Source organism: Staurois parvus, unplaced genomic scaffold (genome assembly GCF_062004578.1).
Source record: "Staurois parvus isolate SC_StPar_1 unplaced genomic scaffold, SC_StPar_1.0 ptg001490l, whole genome shotgun sequence".
In the NCBI taxonomy this organism is placed as follows: Eukaryota; Metazoa; Chordata; class Amphibia; order Anura; family Ranidae; genus Staurois; species Staurois parvus.
In genome coordinates this window covers 1,126,854-1,151,678 of record NW_028319286.1, presented here as the reverse complement: position 1 = coordinate 1,151,678, position 24,825 = coordinate 1,126,854, and the positions used below count along the sequence as shown (strand labels likewise).

Sequence of the window (24,825 nt, the reverse complement as noted above, 5' to 3'; positions counted from 1 at the left end):
TGGGCACACAGACACTGACAGTTTGCAGGAGTCGGTCGTGCATTGCGCTTTTCAGGCTCCAAAAAAAATTAGTAAATGCACATTTTTTTACCTGTAAAAAAATGAGCATTTATTTATTTATTTTTTTAAAAAGTGAACTTATCATTTAAGTTAACAACACCCCAAAAACAGGTCTCAAAGCACAGTGCGATTGGCTAAATCATATGGCATGGGTGTGAGAACCCATGCGATCCAATTCCAGTGTGGCAAAAAAAAAAAAAGGTGTATGCACCTTTTTTCCTGTGGGTGCAGTGCTATATGAGCCATACAAAATAAATGGGTTTACATTGAACTGCAAAGATTCTCATGTGATTTGAATAGGAATAGGGTGCGATTCCTGTCTGAATCACCTGTGGTTTTCTGCACCGCATCAGCACAGTGGCTAAATGGTTAGCACTTCCGCCTGGCAGTACTAGGGTCTCCGGTTCAAATCACAACCACAGCACCACCTGCCTGGAGTTTGCATGTTCTCCCTGTGCCTCCGTGGGTTTTCTCCGGGTACTCTGGTTTCCTCCCACACTCCAAAGACATGCTGGTAGGTTAATTGGCTCCTGTCTAAATTGGCCCTAGTATATGTGTGTTAGGGACCTTAGATTGTACGCCCCTTGAGGGTTAGGGACCTTAGATTGTACCTCCCTTGAGGGTTAGGGACCTTAGATTGTACCTCCCTTGAGGGTTAGGGACCTTAGATTGTACGCCCCTTGAGGGTTAGGGATCTTAGATTGTACACCCCTTGAGGGTTATGGACTGATGTGATTGTACAATATATATGTAAAGCGCTGTGTAAATTGATGGTGCTATATAAGTACCTGAAATAAATAAATCAGTGTGAACCAGCACGTAAATACTGCCTTTTCATTTTAATTTTGTCTTTTCTACTGACACTGATAAAACCACATTGGATTTGTGAATTCGGCCTGTCGTGATACTTTTTTAATGGTCCACCAATCCTACCATTACAGTGCAATTTGTCAAAATGTAAAAGAGCTAGTCATACCATTCACACGTATGTATAGTAAAGTTCCCACCTGTTTTTGAAACTATTAACAGAAACTTGAAAATAGAATAGAATTGTGCAGGACAGGATTTCCAACTTTTCAGACTTGGTTGAATGTTGTAGAATGTAATACTTTGCACGATTCTGTTCTGCATACTGACAGATGGTTCCTCTGTTTCCTTCAGACCTATTGCCCTGCATCACCTGATCCGGCAGCCCCCAAGCCCCTTTAGCAAAAAAATTCGGGAAATGGATCAGAGAATCCGCAATGGAGAAGAGATAACCCAAGAGGACATAGATGCGTAAGGAAAAACAGGAGCGGTTATATGTGTCTCATACGTCGCCTTTCACTGTGTATTTTGTGTTTTTCTCTTGCTCTGTCTTACTTCCTTTCCACTCACCTCTCTTAAGATACTGTGGCTATTGCAGAGCAAACCAATGTTGCCATCTTTCCATTAACATATTGTAAAAAAATAAATATTAGGGGCTCCCAACTGTAATTAAACAATGGGGTTGATTTACTAAATCTGGTGCAGCTGTGCATGGTAGCCAATCAGCACAGTGCCTAAATGGTTAGCACTTCTGCCTGGCAGTACTCGGGTTGTTGGTTCGAATTCCAACCATGGCAGCACCTGCCTGGAGTTTCCATGTTCTCCGTGTGCCTGCGCAGGTTTCCTCCGGGTACTCCAGATTCCTCCAACACTCCAAAGACATGCTGGTAGGTTCATTGGTCCTGTCTAAATTGGCCCTAGTACAGATATGTATGAATGTGAGTTAGGGACCTTAGATTGTACGCCACTTGAGGGTTAGGGACCTTAGATTGTACGCCCCTTGAGGGTTAGGGACTTTTGTGAATGTACAATATATATATATATATATATATATATATATATGTATGTGTGTGTATATACATATACACACACATGTAAAGTGCTGTGTAAATTGACAGCGCTATATAAGTACCTGATATAAATAAAAAATAAAATAAAAACTTCAGATTGTCAATTAAGCTTTGATAAAAAAAACAAAAAAACAAAGAAACTGGAAGCTGATTGGTTTCTATGCAGGACTGCACCAGATTTTGCACTCTCCAGTTTTAGTATATCCCCCCCCCCCCAATGTCTTTATTGGTGATAAACATATTTAGATTTTTTTTTCATTCACCTCCATCTGTGCATGCCGCATCGTCCATTTTACAGAGAATTGTACAAATTATGAATTGTGCTTGAAATCTTAAATGGCAAATGGTACAGGTAACAGTATGGATGTAGTTGCAAAATTTCAGAAGAACAGAAAAAAAAGTAAAAGTCTGCTATTTTCTTGCTTGGATCATGCCAGGTTGCAAAACGGACACCTGCCTTGGGTCTCAGGTTCTAGTGAGGCCCATGAGGGTGCAGAAAAAAAAAGTTTCTGCACTTCATGGACTGGAAGCAACCTAGCACTTAAGGTACAATTAATCCAGCACCGAATCATCATTATACCCTTGTGGGAGGGGCCAAAGATATAAGTGTCAACAGGGTAATTTCCCTACAGGATTCTGTAAAAATATCAACTGTCAGTGGATTCAGCCCTGCAATGATAATCAAAAACCAAAATATTTGTTTTGGGTATATCTACCATGTAGTGCAGAAGGTTATGTGTAGAAGTAAAGCCTGCAACCAATCAGTAAACCAAATTTCACTGTTTGACATGCTGGGATTCACACTATTGCGGGCTGAGCGGACGTGTTTGAACGGGCACGGCAGCCCATTGATTTGAATTTGCTGCTGAGCCTGCATTTCCCACAGAAAAGAGGTGCATGCCCCTTTTTGAAAACATGTCCGCAGGGAAACCACATGGCCTTTTTGACCATGCGATTTCCTTGCGGTTCCCTCACCCGCAAACGCTCTGCAAGTTGAGATGCGTGGGAGTGCTATTCACAATGAATGGCAGCCTTGTGCGTCTTGTAAGAGCAGTTCGATTTGGTTGCGGGTGTAGGAACACCCTCGATTCCTTCACCCGTAACCAGCCTGCAGACTGCGGGCAAGTGTGAACCTAGGCTAACTCTGTATCTCACCTTTTCTTACATCGTCTTTTTGAAGATGTCAATTTGTGTCTTGTTCTTTCTACTTCAGGTACAAGGCCCTGATAGCCGCTGCCCGCAAAGAGGAGCTGAAACAGCATGACATCATCTTGTGTACATGCGTGGCATCTTCCAGTAATATGCTGACAGAGCTGCCTATCACGCAGGTGATCATTGATGAGTGCGGGATGTGCACTGAGCCGGAGTCTCTTGTGCCACTTGTCAGCCACAAAAGTGTACAGTCGGTAAGTGGAAAAGCCATACTGTCATATGCTTTCAGTAGAGGCTATAAGCAGCCTTGCCGACGTTCATTGTGCAGACATGTTCTGCCATTGTTAACTACATGCAGCAGCCGGTGAAGTGAAGACATGAAGTAGCTGGAAGAGGCTGCAAGAGATCAGCAGGACTGAGATAGAAAACAGGTGAAAGAGGAGTTTCCCACACTGATGATGTACATAGAGGTTGAATTATGCTGCAGACATTAAAATGATATTAAAGTCTCTTATTTATCTAATATGAAGGAAGAGGTTTATGATTACCTGCTCTGTGCAACGATATTATTTATTTATTACAGGTACTTATATAGCGCCATCAATTTACGAAGTGCTTTACATATATATTGTACATTCACATCAGTCCCTAACCCTCAAGGGGCGTACAATCTAAGGTCCCTAACCCTCAAGGGGCGTACAATCTAAGGTCCCTAACCTTCAAGGGGCGTACAATCCCTAACTTACATTCATATACTAGGGCCACTTTGGACAGGATCCAATGAACCTACCAGCATGTTGGAGAAAACTGGAGGAAACCCACACAGGCACAGGGAGAATGTGCAGGCTCCAGGCAGGTGGTGCCGTGGCTGGGATTCATACCAACAACCCTAGTACTGCCAGGTGGAAGTGCTAACCGTTTAGCCAGTGTGCTGCCCCAAATTGTACAAAGCAGGAGCTTACCTCCTCTGCTAGGGTCCCCTGCCAGTGCAATCCACTCCTCCTCTGCCGTGTGTGCCCCCATAGCAAGCTGTTTGCTATCAAGGCACACATGCGAGCACACTCCTGAGCAGGGCTGTGTGAGTCACTGCCCCCCTCCTTACTCTACCAATCTGTCCTGTGAGAGCAGGGAGAGAGACCAGTGCTGAACGACACAGCGCTGGATCGATGTAGGATTAAAGTTAGTATTTAAGAGAAGCATGGGGGGACAAAACAGCTAGTGAAAGGTTTTTTTTTTTTTTCTGACATGGCGTTATATCTGTCAGTTGGATGTTATAAGTTGCACGGAGTAAATACAGCTGGATAAAACAACAACTGTGTCTGTCTTCATTTCAGGCTGCAAAACAACAAAATGTAATTATTTTAAAGGGGGTGATTCTTTTCTATACTCACTGAATGTAGTGCAAGGGCCTGCCTGACTGCATACAATGAAAGTGTTTATGTTTGACCCTATATTATATGGTTTTGGTAAATCTACCAGAAATTGTAATAAAAAAATGTATAATGTGTAGCCAGCTTAAGTGTTTATAGTGGCAGGATCACCAGGTGAAAAAAAGCCGAAAACTTTTCAGTCCTTCTAAAACAGTGAAAGTTTATTTTTTAATATCTTGGTTTTTGTTCCAGATTGTGCTGATCGGAGACCATCGTCAGCTTCGCCCTGTAGTAAAGAATGAAGTTTGTAAACTTCTTAAAACAGATCGTTCGCTCTTCGAGAGGTATGAGGAAAGGGCGTTGTTTCTGGACACTCAGTATCGTATGGTAAGAAGCATGTCTGTATCTTATGTACATAACAAAGGGGGTAGGGTGTGCAGAAAACTATAGGGTTCTTCTTAAGCCGGCCATAGATGAGTCTAAAATCGAACTTTCTGTTGATCAAAAAATTTAAATAGCTCACACGTCATCATTTGTTTAATTTTTCTGAAAACCAGCATGTTGGACCAGGCACTTTTGATTGCGACAAGAAAATAGTGTGTCGCAGCTGGCACACTAATGATGCGAAAAATGAACAATTTGACGATCTACACTAATTTTGTTCAGTTTATTACTCATCTGTGGCTGGCTTTACACACATACAGTTGTGCTCAAATGTTTGAGTACCCTTGGAGAATTCGTAACAGTGTACACCAAGAAAACATGAATCAGCAGGCCAAACACATTTCTTTTATTTCTTATGGTTTTCATTTTCAGCTATAACAGTATGGCACAATCATAAAACAAAGTAAACCAATGAAATGCCCCCTGTTCAAAAGTCTGCACCCCCTTAGTTCCTAATACTGTGCATTGCCCCCTTTAGCATTGATGACAGCGTGCGTTTTTTTGTAATAGTTGTCTATGAGGCCACAAATTTTTCCAGGTGGTACAGCTGCCCATTCGTCTTGGCGTAATGCCTCAGGTCATTCAAAGTCTTTGGTGGTCTTGCATGAACCATACGTTTGAGATCCTGCCAGAGTGGCCCGATGATATTAACCTCTTCACGTCGGACGAACGCAAATGTGTGGCCTCCCGGCGTCTGGGCCTAGACGCTGAGCGGCCGCACATTTGCGTTCTATTAAAAAAGGACATATGTGCTGAGAGCGCGTGCCTGCGCACTCCCAGCACACATGTCCGGTATTCACGGAAAGGTCCCGATCTTTTCTTTCGATCGGGACTTTTTCCCGATTGTGTGACGACACGTCACGGCGGTCACATGACCTTAAACCCCACCCCGCCAGTCCCGCCTCCCGGCTTCTGAAACTCTTAAAGGGCCAGCGTGAAGGGGTTAAGGTTAGGAGACTGTGATGACCACTCCAGAACCTTCATCTTTTTCTGCTGTGACCACTAGAGCGTCAACTTGGCCTTGTGCCTAGGACCGCTGTCGTGCTGGAAAGTCCAAGAGTGTCCCATGTGTAGCTTTCATGCAGAAGAATGCAAATTGTCTGCCAGTATTTTCTGACAACATGCTGTATTCATCTTGCCATCAAATTTCACAAGATTCCCTGTGCCTTTAGAGCTCACATATAGCCGAAACATCAGTGAGCCACCACTATGCTTCACAGTGGGGATGGTATTTTCACTGTTGACCCCTTTCTAAACACAGCAGTTATGGTTTGGACCATAAAGCTCTATTTTGGTCTCATCACTCCAGATTACAGTGTGCCAGAAACTGTGACGCGTGTCGAGGTGTTGTTGGGCATATTGTAAATGGGCTTTTTTTGTAATTGGCGCAGTAAAGGCAACTCAACCATGCAGCTCATCTTTGTTCAAGTATCGTCGTATTTTGCTCCTTGAAAAAAAAAACAAACCACCTTTTTTCCAGGGCAGCCTGTATTTCTCCTGGGGTTATCTCTGGTTTTTTCTTTGTATTGAGCAATTCTTCTGGCAGTTGTGGCTGCAATCTTTTTTGGTCTACTTGACCTTGGCTTGGTATCACAAGATCCCTGAATTTTCCACTTCTTGATAAGTGATTGAACCGTACTGACTGGCATATTTAGGCTTTGGATATCTATTTATATCTATTTCCAACTTTTATAAAGTTCCATTACCTTGTTACGCAGGGTTTTTCACAGTCTTCTTCTGCTCGGTGCATCCACATAAGAGCTAACAAACTCATTGACTATACACTGACACTAATTGCAAATGAAAAAGCCACAGATGTGGGACATTAACCTTTAATTGCCATTTTAACCCGTGTGTGTCACCTTGTGTGTCTGTACCAAGGCCAAACATTCCAGGGGATAGAAACTTATGATCAGGGCCATTTGGGTGATTTCTGTTATCATTAGGATTTAAAAAGGAGCAAAACAACTGTGCAATAATAAATGGCTTCATATGATCATTATCCTTAAAAGTGTGGACTTTTTTCTTCCCAGTTATACTTACCTAGGTGGATGCAGCATCAGTCCCCTGCTGGCTCTAAGAGTGAGAACTCAGCAATCACATGACTGAGTTCTCACAGCTGCCCTGACCAGAGAGCGGTGACTGTCAGTTACCGCTCTCTGCTCTGTCTCTCCAGCACTCACTGGAGCACTGGGCTGTGGAGGGGGAGAGAGCAGCTGGCTCAGGCTCTCAGCAGCTTGCTGAAAGGCTGAGCCAGGTTCCACTCTAGATTGTGGGGTGGATCCCGACTTTGAAGTCGGGATCTCTCCCCAGCCTGGACCGGCTGAGTGATGTCAGCTAACAGCGGGCTTCAGCCCTCTGTCAGCTGAAAATAGGTCACAGGAGTGGAGAAAGAACTGCACTCCTGTGATCCACAGGAGAAGTACAGTCAAAAGACCTTTGGCTGTACTTCTCCTTTAAATAAAAGACAGTTTTCTGGCATAATCAGTCATATTTTCAGTATAAATGCCAAAACTTCACAATTTCTGTCAGGGTATGAAAACGTTTGAGCCCAACTGTAACTAGAGGTGGCCAACTGATAAAGTAATTGTGACACACTAGGAGAGGAGAGAGAGAGAGAGAGAGAGGGGGGGGGAAGGTGGGTAGAGAGAGCGGGAAAGGTGGAGAGAGAGAGGGAAAGGTGGCGAGAGAGGAGGGGGGGAGGTGGCGAGAGAGAGAGGGGGGGAAAGGTGGCGAGAGAGAGAGAGAGAAAGGAGGTGAGAGAGAGAGGTGAGTGAGAGAGAGAGAGAGGGGTTAGGAGAAGAGAGAGAAAGGTGGAGAGAGAGGGGGGTAAAGGTGGAGAGAGTGAGAGGGGAGGGAAAGATGGGGAGGGGGAGGTAGAGAGAGAGAGGTGTGTGTGAGATAGAGAGAGAGAGGGAAATGTGGGCAGAGAGAGGTGAGAGAGAGGGGGGGGGGAGAGAGAGAAAGGTGGAGAGAGAGACAGAAAGGTGGAGAGAGAGAGGTGGAGAGAGAGAGGGAAAGGTGACAAGAGAGAGAGGGAAAGGTGGGGAGAGAGAGGTGAGAGAGAGGGGGGGGAGGTGGAGAGAGAGAGGGAAAGGTGGTGAGAGAGAGAGAGAGGGGGGGAAGGTGGGGGGTGAGAGGGGGGGAAGATGGCGAGAGAGAGAGAGAGTGTGGGGGGGGGGGTGAGTGGGGGAAGGAGAAGAGAGAGAGAAAGGTGGGGAGAGAGAGGGGGTATGAAAGGTGGAGAGAGGGGGGGTGAGGGGGGAAGGAGGAGAGAGAAAGGTGGGGGGGGGGAGAGAAGGGGGGTGAGAGGGGGGAGGGGGGCAGAGAAAGGTGGAGAGAGAGAGAGAGAGGGGGGGGGCAAAAGGTGGAGAGAGAGAGGGGGGGTGAGAGGGGGAAGGAGGAGAGAGAAAGGTGAGGAGAGAGAGAGGTGATGAAAGGTGGAGAGAGAGCACACCCGGACTAAGCACACATGACCCGACACTCACAGTGTATATAAAGGGTTTCAACACACAAAAGGGCAAAAGGGACCGGAATGGAGAGGAAAAATATAACAATTGCTGGACAACTTTCCACTGATTCACAAAATAGAAAGCCAGGGGTGCCACCAGCTCCAGCAATTATTATATTTTTTAATTGAATAGTATTTATTGAATTTTTTACAAAGCTCAAAGAACAACAATAAAATAAGTGTTCCAGACAAGCAGCAGCATAAGTGTCGTTCCTTATACTAAGCCTAACACAACTCCTTTTCCAATGACAGGTTTGGATTTGCCGTGGCTTTTAGTGGTAACGCTGGTCATCAGGACAAATAGTGAAAAACCAGGCATTCTAGCTTCTCTCCACAATATTCAGAACTGGATACACAATAAATTGTGATTATGTATCTGATTTATTGAAGACATATGTAAACCAAAAATCTAATACATTGTAGCTATACAAACTTTTTCGAAAATCCTGAGAATAACACTCTTCCTGTCCTAGGGTGACAACTCTCACTCATTGCACTGTATCTTTGGAGGGAGTCATGGTTGTTACCCTAGACTGCTATTTTGATTTAGACTACAAAAAATACATCTTTATCTCCTTCAAATTATTGGAGGGGGGGAGGGGTGTTGAGGAAATTTAAGGAAAACCCCTTGGAAAGGTCGCTGTGCATTGTAGCTAATCCCAGTTTTGTGTGTTTTTTATTTATCTCCAGCATTTAGATATTTGCACATTTCCATCTAAGGAATTTTATGATAATCGCCTCCTGACCAGCCCTCAGCTTAACCTGCGGAAAAGCCTCTTTTTTTCACGAATGTTCCACCGTATAGTATTTGGAGAAGTGAATGGGCAGGAGCAAAGTCTGATGGTCACCACTGAAGAAGGAAACGTTAGCTCAAAGGCGAACCTCCAAGAGGCCAAGGAAGCAGTATGCATTCATCTGTTATTTTGTCCTGTCTTTGTTGCCTTGTTATATGTCTTATTACCTTTTTCCATTATCGTAGTGAAACGACCAGTAGTCCTAAATGGCGACCAGACAGCTTAATGCACAGATACATAAATACGAGGGGACTATTTACTTGCCAAACAATATGTATTTCTTTCCATCCACCTTTGAAATTTACACAGCTCTGATACACAGCACAATCTCTGCAGTTTTCTGGTGCAGTTAAGTAACAGGTCTTGTTCCTCTGAGTCTCCAAGTGAACAGTTAAAGTGTTACTAAACCCACAACAGTAAAATCAGTCTGTATACGCATGCTTGTTATACTCCCTGTGGAACCTAAGGGGTTAATACTCTGCATTGTATAAAAAGGCCGTTTGATCCTGACTTCTCTGCTCCTCCTCTTGTTCAAATGTCCACGTCTTATCAGTGTCTGATAAGACAGACTGAACTGTAGCCATTCTGCACATGCTCAGTTTAGTGTGTATTGCTAGAGAGTTTTTTTTTTACTTGGGAGAGTGCATGTGATCAGCACAGGGCCAATCAGCACTGTCCAGACAGAGGTCAGGGGTTTTGCATTCTCTTAAAGCAGAAAGAAAACTCCTCCTACAAGCTCTAACTAGTGCTCTGCTGGACACTGATAGAAGTCACAAGACTGCTATATACTGCTGATGAGAAAAGGTATTTAGCTGTTTATATTTACTGAAATAATTGCAGTTTCTTGTTCTGTGTACTGTGTACTGTGGGAGACCGGATATAGTGAATGCAGGGTCCAGGGAGACCAGATATAGTGAATGCAGGGTCCGGGGAGAGCGGATATAGTGAATGCAGGGTCAGAGGAGACCAGATATAGTGAATGCAGGGTCCGGGGAGAGCGGATATAGTGAATGCAGGGTCCGAGGAGACCAGATATAGTGAATGCAGGGTCCGGGGAGAGCGGATATAGTGAATGCAGGGTCCGAGGAGACCAGATATAGTGAATGCAGGGTCCGGGGAGAGCGGATATAGTGAATGCAGGGTCCAGGGAGACCAGATATAGTGAATGCAGGGTCCGGGGAGAGCGGGTATAGTGAATGCAGGGTCCAGGGAGACCAGATATAGTGAATGCAGGGTCCAGGGAGAGCAGATATAGTGAATGCAGAGTCCGGGGAGAGCAGATATAGTGAATGCAGGGTCTGGGGAGAGCGGATATAGTGAATGCCAGGTCCGGGGAGAGCGAATATAGTGAATGCGGGGTCCGGGGAGACCGGATATAGTGAATGCGGGGTCCGGGGAGACCGGATATAGTGAATGCAGTGTCCAGGGAGACCAAATATAGTTAATGCGGAATCTGGGGTTTAGTAACACTTTAATGTTCGTTGTTAGCACATGAGCACTACAGCACAGCTGATTGGCTCCTTATGCTATTTCTTTCTCTCCCATTCTGAAGTCTTCTGTCCAAGGGATTGCAAGAGGCTGATGCCAATTCAAACTTGGTTGCAGTGTGGTGGTGCAGCATTTACAGGGTTGACACTGGCAGGGAAGAGGCAATATCTCCTCCTTGCCGCCTGTCAAATGCCCCTGTATGATGAAACAAATACATAAGCAGAGGTTACCTTTAGTGAAGAATGCATGCCGGTAGATCTGCAGATATGGGCAGCAAAAAATTCTATGCAAAATTCCACATTTCCTCTATAGATCGAGTTTGTGCACTCCCCTCTTGCCTACTGGGCTTGAATGATCTTCAAAGTTGCCCATCACAAAATAACCCAATAAAATGACTTCAGGGCTCATGTACACTGCAGCTGATAAACTCACGTTTAGGAGCTGTTCAGCATTTTTTCAGCAGCCCCTGAACTCTCCCTAATGTTTTCCTATGTGTCCATGTACACATCGTCGTTTATAGTCGTTTGCAGGCGTTTGAGTTTACAGTCGTTTTTTTGAATGCACCAAACTTGCGTTCAGCAGTTGATTTTATCAGCGTTTCAAATGCAAAACGCTTGTAAAGGTGGCAAGTCGCATTTATAAGCGTTTGCATTTGAAATTTTTTTTTAACTCTTCCAGTTCCCAATGCTGTCCAGAGCCTTTTTTCATCATGAAAAATGCATGCAAAGTGTTTTCAAGGTGCTCAGATGGACAAAACACTGAACACAAGATGTTCCTACCAAGCTTGTGACACATTGTAATGAACTATTCACACCTCAGACCTCTCCCACCCTTGGAAACAAAAGATATGTTAATGACCATTCACTTCTCAGACCTCTCCCACCCTTGGAAACAAAAGATATGTTAATGACCATTCACTCCTCAGACCACTCCCACCCTTGGAAACAAAAGATATGTTAATGACCATTCACACCTCAGACCTCTCCCACCCTTGGAAACAAAAGATATGTTAATGACCATTCACACCTTAAATTCCTCATGAAGACCCCCTGCCAGGCGGCCTTAATGACTCCCTCCACCAGACACCTTTCCCACCCTTGGAAACAAAAGAAATGGTAATGAGCAACTCACACCTCAGCTAATCTCAACACATACTGCTGTCTCTGCTTCTACTCTCTGTATTTCTCTGAAACAGTCTGAAATAGTTAATAATTTACCACTTTTCGGTGCATTCTGGGCATTTGGGAGGTTCTCCTGTTTAAAAAACGCTTCTAAATATAAACGCGCATAAACGCATTATGCAAACATGGCTAAATAGACGTTTTTTTAACCTACGTTTTCCAGCAGTCAGTTTCCATCATTCAGAAGTGTCCTGTGTACATGGGGCCTTAAACAGAAGGTAGGAGATATGCAAACGATACGATTGCCCTCTCAAAATATGACAGATTTGATTATACACAGTTGCTATTTGAAATAAAAATGTACAGCTGTAATTGTTCGTAATAGTAATTGTGGCAAAGAACAGGGAAAGCCAAGAAGAATGTGTTGCTGCATCTTCACCCCAGAATGTTGGGATAGTGAACATCGATAGGTCATTGCTAACGTGCCGGTTCCCACTCTGATCAGAGCACCCTTTTTTTTTTGCCAGGTTCGTTTGGCTGCCTTACTTGTTTCTCAGTCTGTAGAACAAAGTGACATCGCTATCCTGACCGCATACAATGCACAAGTGTCAGAGATCAATAAAAGGCTGCAGGAGATGAGACTGAGCAATGTGACCGTGTCCACCATAATGAAGAGCCAAGGTTCGTGTAATTGTATACTACTGTGCATTTTCTTTATAAAAGCGGATAAAGTGAATACAGAGTCTGGGGAGACAAAATATAGTGAATGCGGGGTCCGGGGAGACCAGATATAGTGAATGCGGGGTCTGGGGAGACCATATATAGTGAATGCAGGGTCCGGGGAGAGCGGATATAGTGAATGCAGGGTCTGGGGAGAGCGGATATAGTGAATGCAGGGTCCGGGGAGAGCGGATATAGTGAATGCAGGGTCCGGGGTGACCGAATATAGTGAATGCGGGGTCCGGGGAGACCGGATATAGTGAATGCAGGGTCTGGGGAGACCGGATATAGTGAATGCGGGGTCCGGGGAGAGCGGATATAGTGAATGCAGGGTCCGGGGAGACCGGATATAGTGAATGCAGGGTCCGGGGAGATCGGATATAGTGAATGCAGGGTCCGGGGAGAGCGGATATAGTGAATGCAGGGTCCGGGGAGAGCGGATATAGTGAATGCAGGGTCCGGGGAGACCGGATATAGTGAATGCAGGGTCCGGGGTGACCGGATATAGTGAATGCGGGGTCCGGGGAGACCGGATATAGTGAATGCAGGGTCCGGGGAGACCGGATATAGTGAATGCAGGGTCCGGGGTGACCGGATATAGTGAATGCGGGGTCCGGGGAGACCGGATATAGTGAATGCGGGGTCCGGGGAGACCGGATATAGTGAATGCAGGGTCCGGGGAGACCGGATATAGTGAATGCAGGGTCCAGGGTTTAGTAACACTTTAAATAACATCCTTTACGTCTAAGAACACCCTAATTCCCTGTGTTTGCTTTATTCAGAGCCTTGATCTTCTCTTCTGACTTGCAGCTAAATCCCATTCCCACCATTCAACAATCCAATGCACAGTCCTCTATGACTTATATATACTGGTTTGCCTCGGTTTACGAATTTAATTTGTTCTGCGGGACTTTTCGTATTGCGAAAAATTTGTAAACTGAGAGGAGGTTTCCCACGAGAATGCATTAAAAACCAATTAATCCATTCAGGAGGTCAGAACTCTTAATACCGTGCACTTTAAAGGTATAAATACTGTACAGGGACATGATAAAACATTAATTCGTAAATGCATTGCAAACCAATTAATCCGTTCCTGTGGTCAGAAAAAAGTAAAAAAAACGGCTATCTGTTCAAAACTCTTTGTAAAGTGCACTTTAAAGACATAAATACTGTACAGGGACATGATTAAAAAAAATTTGTAAATGCATTAAAAATCAATTAATCCGTTTGTATTGCAAAAAAAAATTCGTTTTTTCAATGGATTTTTATTCGTAAACGGAAAATTATGTTAACCAAGGCGTTCGTAAACCGAGATACGCCTGTAGGTGGTGGTGGGGGGAGGCACTCAGTCCATCCATACGTTTATACAGAGCAGGTACTCGGTATCATACTAAGCTTTCTGTATGTCAAACATTGCAGTTATCACCCTTGCTACTGAGATAAAATCAGCTACAGGGTAAGCTTTCTAGGCACTTTTAAAAAGGGTTATAGGTTTTCTTCTCTTTTGTTAACATACCTCACCCCTTTATATACTTCTGCAGGGAGCGAGTGGCGATATGTTATCTTTTCCACCGTGCGCTCTGTTTCTGCTCAAGAACTGGACAGTCGTCCCACCATCAGCTGGCAGCGGAAATATCTTGGATTTCTGGGTGATCCAAACCAGATTAACGTTGCACTTACCAGAGCCAAGGAGGGCCTCTGTATACTAGGTGAGTAGTGACACATTTAGATATTCATGTACACTATATAGCACCATTTAGGAATAATTATTCACAACTGGTCTCATCCCAGAATGGAAATACTCAGTCTAAAATTGAAATAATAAAGCTGGCTTATAATAATTGCCCCTGTATTGGGCTTTACTTTATCTAAGGATTCATTTTCAGAAAGTCAGAGGTTACCAGTTTGACAGCTGTCGCCTTATTATCTGCCTGGCCTGTTATACTGCCTCCCTGCTCCTGCGAGTGCGGAGTTCCACCCAAAAGGGGAAGTTCCGCTTTAAAGATTGGTGCCCCGCTCCTTATTAAGGATTGGCACCTTTGGGGAGCGAGGGGGGAGGAGCGGGTACCCGAATTTGACAGGTACCCGCTCCCACGTCCGCTGCGATCGCCTAGGCGATTGGAAGTGGAAGTTGTCCTCCTACCCTCCCTCCCCGTAGTCTTGTGGGACATGTAACAGGTCCCAGAATACGACGGGGCCATTCAGAAAGCGCAGCACTACTCGCGCATGCGCAGTGGGCACCTGGCTGTAAAGCCGCAAGCTGTCACAGCTGGGTGCCCACACTGAAGGTGCGGGCCTCCTGGAATACAGGACGGCCGGTGAAACGGGCTGCGGCGGGGGCAACGCAGGAATGTGGGACAGGTGAGTGGCTGTTTTTTAAAAGTCAGCAGCTACAGTGTTTGTAGCTGCTGACTTTTATTTTTTTTACAGAGTGAGTGGAACTCCGCTTTAATGAGGGTTCAAATATCAAACCCCTATCATTAAAGTAGATCTCCAGGCACAAAATCCGTCATTTAAATATATTGCTCAATGAATGTAAATCCACTTTGTGTGCACCAGATGTTTTTGCAAATCCAGATTATATTTTGTAAAACTAGCAATGACATCACTGTGCTATACAGAGAGCTGAGCTGTGGGGGGAGAGGCTCCACCCACTACAGGCTGCCTGCAGAAAACTACAGGAGGGGTGGAGATCAGACCATTCACCCTGCACAAGGAGAGAGAGCAGCAGTGACTGGTCTATAATACAGGAAGCTCCTTCACACTGGGTTACTGCAATGATCTGGAATAAATATACAAAGCACCCCAATATTCAAGTAAGCACATAGTGTATATGTCTCTCGTATTTCAATTATTATTATTATACAGGATTTATATAGCGCCAACAGTTTGCGCAGCGCTTTACAATATAACGGGAATTATGTAGAATCCATTATAATCATGGAGTTTGGCTTTAAGGAAAACGTAAACAACTGCAGCACTATGTTTGATTCTACATGGTCAGGCAGTTAAAAGCGCAGCATCTGTCTGACTTCTGGTGACCTCTGACCCTGACTCCCAACCTGAAGTAACATCCTAAGTGGATCCTTCATAAATAAATCCGCACCCTTGTAATCAGGACTGACTATTTGGATTGTTGCATAAGCACATTCGTGACCGGTTCTCTTTAACAGTGCAATATATATATATAACACATAGAGCTATGATTCTGTGTTGTGCCATTAAAAAAAAAATGTTTAAAATTATTTTTCGCAGGAAACTCTAATCTGTTGTGGTGTTGTCCTCTATGGAAGAGACTTCTGCAGCACTACACCCAGAGGGGGGCCCGTGTCCGTGCTGCTGATATCATGGTTGTGCCCAACCGCAGACGCTGAAAAGAAATCCCACCGATTCTCAGTTTATACAAAATAAATAAAATAACGGTGCTGGTCACCTGTACAGTAAAGTATGTACCTAAACTGTTTCAGGGAATGCTTGCTCCAGGATTTAGGTGATGAGTACAAAAGAGGAAATTTTTTACCATATTCAAATCCCAGCTGAAGTGTCACACATTTTTTGTTGTTGTAGTCTGGTGCTGCCATATGTTGTGATTTTATCCCAGTTTCCACTTGGAGTTATCTGAAAATACATTTACCCTGCCTGTATTAACCTCCCATTCTCTGTGTTGTCGTAGAGGATTTCTGGCTACACACCTCAGATGTCCTTGAGTGGGTGTCTCTGACAAGGGAGTAGCATTCTCCTGCCCAACGATCTGAAACTTGAAGGGGCTGGGCAGAAAATTGTCCACTGAACAGTGGCTGCATCCAATTAAGTGCAGGCACTGTTTGGGTACTCAGCTGTCAGAATACAGTACCTGCCTGAAGGGATCCATCCACTGGATGGGGGGAGTGTTTTCTCCTGTTCAGCCCAGCTGGGATGGATGAGACAAATCCTACAGCGTAGGGCCAGCTTTAGGCTATGTAGCTCAGTTGGCAGGGTGGTCAAACTCTGGTGACTGTAAGACTGCCCAATTGACTCCTACTGCTGTCAATCACAGCTAGTGACCTGGGATCAGGGGAGGGTTGGGGGCCGAGCAGCAGTCTATGTGTCTTGCTCGTGAGTGAGCATGCACGAGTGCTCCCAGAGCAAGCAGCTTGCAATGGGAGCACTCATGGGAGAGAGGGACCAGGAGCTTCCTGAATGGCCCCGTCGTCTTCTGGGACCTGTCACATGTCCCACAAGACTGCAAGGAGGGAGGTTAGGAGGACAACTTCCATTTCCGATCGCCCAGGTGATCGCAGCGGACGTGGGTACCTGTCAAATTCGGGTACCCATTCCACCCCCACTCCCCAAAGGTGCCAATCCTTAATGGGGAGCGGGGGACCCAAGAAGAGGAGGATTGGGGCTGCTATGTGCTAAATCATTGCAGGCAAGCGGGTAAGTGTAACATGTTTGTTATTTAAAAAAAAATAATTTACCTTTACAATCCCTTTACTTCTTTTTGAATTGTTTAATTTTTTTACCCAAGGGCAGGTATTTAAAAAAAAAATATATATATATTATTTTATTTTTATTCTTTATTTAAAGTGGCAATGTCAACAAGCATTACGTAAATCAAATGGTATGTTTTTAAACTCATTTTCATCAGGCTCATGCATTATATTGCAGTTAATTGTTATTTATGGTCATAAGTAGGCTGGAAACTAGGATCTACCAACGGGATGTCTTATTATTGCATTCTTTCTTTGCCAATGAAAAAAAAAAAAGAGGGAAGAACAGCAAATCTTGTGCAATAAACAACCACTTCATTAAATTCATTTATTGAATATCATTTAATAAATGAATAGTGTTTTGTAAAGAATTGTTGCGATTCCCTGTTTTTTTAAATTTATGCATCACCTAGGGCAGTGGTTTTCAACCTGTGGGTCGCGACCCCTTTGGGGGTTGAACGACCCTTTCACAGGGGTCCCCTAAGACCATCAGAAAACACATATTTCCGATGTGTAAAGAGCAGCTACTGTGTTGAAAGCAGCTACTGTGTTGAAAGCAGCTACTCTGTTAAAAGCAGCTACTGTGTTGAAAGCAGCTACTGTGTTGAAAGCAGCAGTATTGGAGGTAAAACGACACTCATGAATTATAATTACTGGGTAAATAATTTTATGGTTGGGGGTCACCACAACATGAGGAACTGTATTAAAGGGTCACGGCATTAGGAAGGCTGAGAACCACTGACCTAGGGCATGTTATCTTCCAGGAGAGCTGCATCCTAATCTGGGCATATAAAAGGAGAGCTTTTATTTTGGCTTGTAATCATCATCTAAAGCATGGTGGGAATGGCATTCTAGCAGGGGCGGACTGACAACTCATGGGGCCCCCGGGCAATAGGGGATCATGGGACCCCTGTGTCCTTGCCCAAACTCAAAAAAGCCTATGAGAAAGGTACCAGGGGCATCTCATGGGGCCCCCTACTGACCCCGGGCCCTCGGGCAGTGCCCGAGTTTCCAAATGGTCAGTCCGCCCCTGCATCCTAATGTAGAAGTAAGAAATATTCCTTGGTTTCTTTGCCAATGCACCATTCGGAATGTGTGGTGTTTATCCGTCAACAACACATTTCAACAAGAAATCATCAGAATAAATACTATAGCAAATGCTGCTGATTTGTCTATAAAAGTACAAACGGCATGGAACTGGCACTTCCAAAAATCAACCTGGGCCAGTAGCTGCCATGTGTGTATGTCTTGATGGATTCTTCTTATTTATTTTACATGACATTTCTGAAATGCTAACTTGTTTGTGCTGTGTTATATGTTGATTAGTTCAGTTCAGGTACTGAGGGGTATGTAGGTTTCCCTGCTCGAAGCAGACCTAGCATCAGATATCACATTTTTTTTTAAATGGAAGTGAAGCATGATAAGTAATGTGTCAGTGTATAAAAGATGAACTAATGTACTCCTCCTGACAATGCCCCCATCTGCTCTCTGTCTCTAGGGGAAAGGAGCCATCTTTGTTTACCCTTTCCCACCCATCTCAGCATCTGTTTAAACCAGGGGTGGGCAACTGTGGCCCTCCAGCTTTTGGTGAACTACAAGTCCCATCATTTATTATTATTTATTTCTGATACTTATATAGCACCATCAATTTTACACAGCGCTTTACATTTATATTGTACATTCAAATCCAGGGGCGGACTGACAACTCATGGGGCCCCCGGGCAATAGGGGATTATGGGGCCCGTGTCCTTGCCCAAACTCAAGAAAGCATATGAAAAAGGTACTAGGGGCATCACATGGGGCCCCCTACTGACCCCGGGCCCTCGGTCAGTGCCCAAGTTTCCAAATGGTCAGTCCACCCCTGTTCAAATCCATCCCTAACCCTCAAGGGGTGTACAATCTAAGGTCCCTAACTTACATGCACATACTAGGGCCAATTTGGACAGGAATCAATTCACCTACCAGCATGTCTTTGGCGTGTGGGAGGAAACTGGAGTACCAAGAGGAAACACACGCAGGCACAGGCAGAAGATGCAAACTCCAGGCAGGTGGCGCTGTGGTTTGAATCAACAACCCTAGTACTGCCAGGTGGAAGTGCTAACCATTTAGCCACTGGGAGTCATGCTTGTAACAGTCAGTTTTGCAATGCCTCATGGGACTTGTAGTTCTACAACAGCTGGAGGGCCACAGTTGCCCACGCCTGGTTTAAACAGTTCTGAACATTCAGGGGGCTGGTAAGGATCAACGATAATGTGTCCACTGTGACAGTGGCCTCATGATTGGAAGCAGGTCCCGATGGCTACTTATCTGGACATAGGACATGGGTCATTGACCGATTTTTCACTTGAAAATCAGACATAAGAATAATCGGCTGATTTTCGATCTGTTAGTGGGTCAAGGGCACCGGCCCATTTTCGTGGTTCCTCCCCTGTTCGGTGATCGGGCATGTTGGAAAATTCGTGAAAAACGACCCATTTTGGACTCAATGATGGTCAAATCGTACGATCGTTTTTCCAAAAAGAATATGCACATGAGCCGTGACCTGGAAGGAACAAAAGTTTTGCCTGTTATATGGGGTGAACTTTATGACTTTTGACTTTGATTTTTTATTGTCCGATTTGGCCATCATTGCCGGGAAAATCATCCAAATCGGCCGCAAATTTCCCAACATAACCGATAATCTGAAAGTGCAAAATACACGAAAAACGGCCGACGAACTAATCCACTAACGGTACGAAAATCGGCCGATTTTTCTTTCGGCCGAAAAATCTGACGATTATCGACCCATCTATGGCCTGCATTACTGTGCACTGCAAGTTCAGTTGCTGTACATCTGAGGGGAAGCTCTGCTGATTTCTATCATCCAATCATGAGTAATCAAAAATTATTTCTTTTATTCCTTGCATGTGATTGGGTATTCTTTGCAAAGTGAAGCTTCACCTCCAGGGACGGACTGACAACTCATGGGGTCCCCGAGCAATAGGGGATTTTGGGGCCCCGTGTCCTTGCCCACACTCAAAGCTCACCCAAAAAAGCCTATAAAAAAGGTACCAGAGGCATTTCATGGGGCCCCCTACTGACCCCAGGCCTTCGGGCAGTGCCCGAGTGCTCGAATGGTCAGTCCGCCCCTGTGCAGGGGTGGACTGACAACTCATGGGGCCCCCGGGCAATAGGGGATCATGGGGCCCCTCTGTCCTTGCCCACTCTCAAACCATACCCAAAAAAGCCTATGAAAGGTACCAGGGGCATCTCATGGGGCCCCCTACTGACCCCGGGCCCTCAGGCAGTGCCCGAGCGCTTGAATGGTCAGTCCGCTCCTGCCCCCAGGTTTCTGTGCATTTCTTAGCTGTGTTCACAAATGTTTGGCACAGATCAGCCCCTGCTGCAGCCTCTCACCTTGTGACTTGCTACAAAGTTACAATGTTGCTTTTGGGAGAAGATCAAAGAAATGCTTCTTGTCGCCTGCAGCAGACTGGTGACATCATCTCAGTCCAGGAAATGTCACTGCCTGGAGTTCAAGGACGGCTTTTATTATGTAACCAAAAAAAATAAATAAATAGATCAACCATCTCTTCTCTCACAATTAGGTTTTTAAAAAACTGGAAAAGAAGAAATGGTGTTGCCCAATGCAACAATATTCCATTTGCCTTTCCTTAAAGCAGAGCTCCACCCAAAAGGGGAAGTTCCGCTTTAAAGACTGGTCCCTCGCTCCACATTAAGGATTGGCCCCTTTGGGGAGCAGGTACCTGAATTTGACAGGTACCCGCTCCCACTTCCGCTCCGATCACCCAGGCGATCGGAAATGGAAGGTGTCCTCCCTCCCTGTAGTCTTTAAGGACACGCGACAGATCCCAGAAGACTACAGGACCATTCACGAAGCGCAGCGCTACTCGCGCATGCGCAGTGGGTACCCGGCTGTGAAGCGGCAAGCTGTCACAGCCGGGTGCCCACACTGAAGATGGCGGCACCCACGGAGAGAAGACAGCCAGTAAAACGGGCTGCGGGGGACACACCGCGGGACCGAGGGACAGGTGACTGTGTTTTTTAAAAGTCAGCAGCTACAGTTTATGTAGCTGCTGACTTTTATTTTTTGAGGGCGAGTGGAACTCTGCTTTAAATACAGGACAGACAATAACATATTTTCGTATCTGTTTAGCCGCAGTGAGTAACCATTTGCGTTCTTAGAGCCGCAGACTCTCTTTATACATTCCTGAAGAGCCAGCCGAATACTTTTGTGAGCCACCAACATTCCAGACGGCCAGCTTTCCATAAAAACAGCTGCTGACATTGACATGGAACATTCTGCTTAAAACGTAGGTCCGCATCTTTCCATATCCCATAGTCAACTCATTTGTGGAAGACAACCAGGGTTTTGTGTGCATTGTAAAATTGTGCTAATATTGCAAAAAAAAAATTTGACTAGAGCAACATCTAAAACAATGAGCTTGAACCATCTGACATCACATGCCATAAAGTGCCCCAAGGATATAACTAATGCAGGTCATAGACGGGTCGAAAATCAGCCGTTTTTAAAAAAAAAACAAAGCGAAAAATCGGTCGTTCAATCGGCTGACGTTACCACCAAGGGTAAACAAATCGGCCGCTTTTTTGTCCCGTCTACAGCTGGCATTTTTACTTCTGTCCCTTGCAGAGAGCTCCGCTATTATATTTTACATGAATAAAGTAGTGCGGTTGCAACAATGTATCCATTTGTATCCATTTTGGATACAGATGTTTTTATTCGGATACAAATTGGATACATTGTTGCAACCACAAGACTTTTTCATGTAAAATATAATAGCGGACTGGAATTCTTCTTTTTCTTCCTCTTCTTCCTTTTCTTCTTTTCTTCTTTTCTTCTTCTTCTTCTTCTTCTTCTTTTTCTTCTTCTTTTTCTTCTTCTTCTTTTTCCTTTTCTTCTTTTTCTTCTTCTCCTTCTTCTTTTCTTCTTTTCTTCTTCTTCTTCTTCCCCTCTTCTTTTCTTCTTCTTCTTCCTTTTCTTCTTTTTCTTCTTCTTTTCTTCTTCTTCTTTTTCTTTTTCTTCTTCTTCTTTTCTTCTTCCTCTTCTTCTTTTTCTTCTTTTCTTCTTCTTCTTTTTCTTCCTCTTCTTCTTCTTCTTGCAGGTCATGGCTCATGCGCAAATTTTTTATCGGTAAAACGATCGGCTGATTTGCCCATCATTGCCGGGAAAATCGGCCGATCGTCAAAATCGGCCGCAAATTTTCCAACTTTACCGATAAAAAAAATGTGCCAAAACCCCGAAAAATGGCCGACCAATTAACACACAGACAGGTCGAAAATCGGACGATTTTTTTTTTTTCGGCTGAAAAATCGGACATTTTACCACCCGTCTATGGCCTGCATAAGTCCTAGTAAATGAATTGGTTCAATTGTTATCTCAGCCACAGAATAGCTGTGTTGTGTATATCCATTTAAAACTTAAAGGGTCAGTCCACTTATGGATTAGGGATGGATTCTGTTAATGGCTTCTTTTTAACCCCTCTACTCTCTAATGTGCAGCAAATAACACATTTGAGAGAGTGAGAAGCCCTTGGCAGGGGCAGCCGCAGGGGCGGGTTGGTAATGCTGGGAACACAGGCATCCCACCAAAATATATCAAGTTAATTGACCCTTTTATTGTCCTTTTCCGATCACATGGTTAGTTCAGGCTTTTAAACCACTGTAAAGCGTTGCGTTCACATTTCCCAAAGGTATGGCATCTGTACATTTTATAGGGTATTAAATCTAGCAGTGAAAATGAAAAAAACAAACAAACAATAAGTTATTTTTCCACAATTGTTTTATATGAAATGTATTTTTAGGTTTTAATTCTTGAAATAAATTTCACTATGATGTCAAACTGCTGTTTTCAATGTGGTTTACGTTACCCATATCAATGGGGTGTCTGCATTAGTTTTCTTTTATTGTCAGGCATTTTTCCTTTATTTTCACTCGGTGATTCTTCCACACTTCCTTTCCTAAGGTGAGAACACTAAGGCTGGCCATACACTATACAATTTTCTGTCCAATTTCTGCCCAATTTTCCTTTAGATTTACTTTACCTTCAACTATGTAGTGTAAGAGCCCGCCTAATTGGATACAATTGAAAGTGTTGTTAGTTTTGACCACCTATTATATGGTTTTTGGTAAATCTAAACCAAAAATCTCAAGAAAATTGTATAATCTATGGCCAGCCTAGATTGTAAGCTCGAAAGAGCAGGGCCCTCGATCCCCTCATGTTTTGCATTGTATTGGTATTGTTCTGTCACATGTTCTGTCCCCCTTTGTTATGTACAGCGCTGAGCGAACTATTGGCGCTTTATAAATACTGTATAATAATAATAATGTTCTTGAGAATTTTGCTTTAGATTTACCAAAAACCATATAATAGGAGGTCAAACTTTAACAACACTTTCAGTTGTATCCAATTAGGCGGGCTCTTACACTACATAGTTAAATGTAAATCTAAAGGAAATTGGACAGAAAATTGTATAGTGTATGGCCAGCCTTTGGCAGGCCAATATACAATTTTCTTTCCTTCCACTATGTGTGTACGGAAAGAAAATTGCTTGGTATCCCCATCAACACATTCAGTGTTGATGGAGGAATCCCACAAGCAGTACTATTGTGCTCTGCTGGCAGGAAGTGCAGGGTGTCCGCAGAATACAATGATTAGCTTGAGTTCACATACGTGCAGCTCCGTATATCTCATGTGATTCGCACAGGAACCGCACCGCATTCCTGTGCAAATCACATGCGATTTGTGTGCGTTACGATCGGAGCCGTACATTTTGTATGGCTCTATTCGCACCAAAAATGTGCAGGACCCTTTTTTTGGTCCGCACTAGAATCGGATCGCACGGGTATTCACAGCTATGCGATCTGATTCTTCACATCGCACCGCGTTTTGCGGACCGCTTTCGGGGTGTTGTTAACATACACACCCGCAGCGGTTTGCATGAACGGGGTGCGATTCTGATGCGGTGCGGAATTTGCACTGAAAATGCTACGAATTCCACACACAAATCGCATGTGATTTGCACAGAAATGCAGTGCGGTTCTTGTGCGAATCACATGCGAATCACAGCATCAGTGTGAACAAGGGCTTCGTGTTGCCGGCTATAGATGGTGGCACTAATCGTTTGGGAAAAACCCAACAGAATCGCTGCTTACAAATCAATCCATAGGTCAACTTGTGCACAACCAGGGTGCCAATACATGGGCTGAACCAGACAAATTTAAATCCGTACCAGGGGCGGACTGACAACTCATGGGGCCCCCGGGCAATAGGGGATCATGGGGCCCCTGTGTCCTTGCCCAAACTCAAAAAAGCCTATGAAAAAGGTACCAGGGGCATCTCATGGGGCCCCCTACTGACCCCAGGCCCTGGGGCAGTGCCTGAGTTTCCAAATGATCAGTCCGCCCCTGATCCGTACTGTATCTCTTGAGAAGCACTGTTGTCACCCTAGGACAAAAAGTGTTTTAGGACTACAGCACAACTCTTCTCCATACACAGAGAGGAGGTGTTCTGTAGCTCACAGAAGTGAATTGGGCAGAGTTGATAACTAATGTGCACAAGCAGAGAACACAGGAAGTTATAAAATCACGGGATTTCTGATAGAATTTTTCCCTTGTAGAGCATATACAGGAAAAAAATGCATTTATAAGTAAGATATGTATTAAGAATGGAATTCATTGTTAGGGTTTGCATGGACTTTATATTGCTTTGCCAAGTGCCAGCTGAAAGTCGAAATGAGGCATGCGTGTTGGCGGGGGTCAAGCTCAGAGTGAGCATACCTAATGTGCTCCTATTCTTTAA

At 44.4% G+C, this 24,825-nt stretch overlaps 1 protein-coding gene across 1 annotated transcript in view; it reads left to right on the top strand.

Annotated features, from left to right (window-relative positions):
- HELZ2 (helicase with zinc finger 2) overlaps window positions 1-22,866 on the top strand; it is a 62,987-nt gene extending 40,121 nt beyond the window's left edge. Inside the window, exons 13-19 of the mRNA XM_089662568.1 lie at window positions 1,222-1,338; window positions 3,151-3,343; window positions 4,712-4,846; window positions 9,105-9,317; window positions 12,345-12,498; window positions 14,079-14,246; window positions 15,793-22,866. Coding sequence (XP_089518694.1) covers window positions 1,222-1,338; window positions 3,151-3,343; window positions 4,712-4,846; window positions 9,105-9,317; window positions 12,345-12,498; window positions 14,079-14,246; window positions 15,793-15,911 — 1,099 coding nt within the window. The 3' untranslated portion in view covers window positions 15,912-22,866. The remainder of the gene's footprint in view (window positions 1-1,221; window positions 1,339-3,150; window positions 3,344-4,711; window positions 4,847-9,104; window positions 9,318-12,344; window positions 12,499-14,078; window positions 14,247-15,792) is intronic.
- The last annotated feature ends 1,959 nt before the right edge of the window (window positions 22,867-24,825 follow it).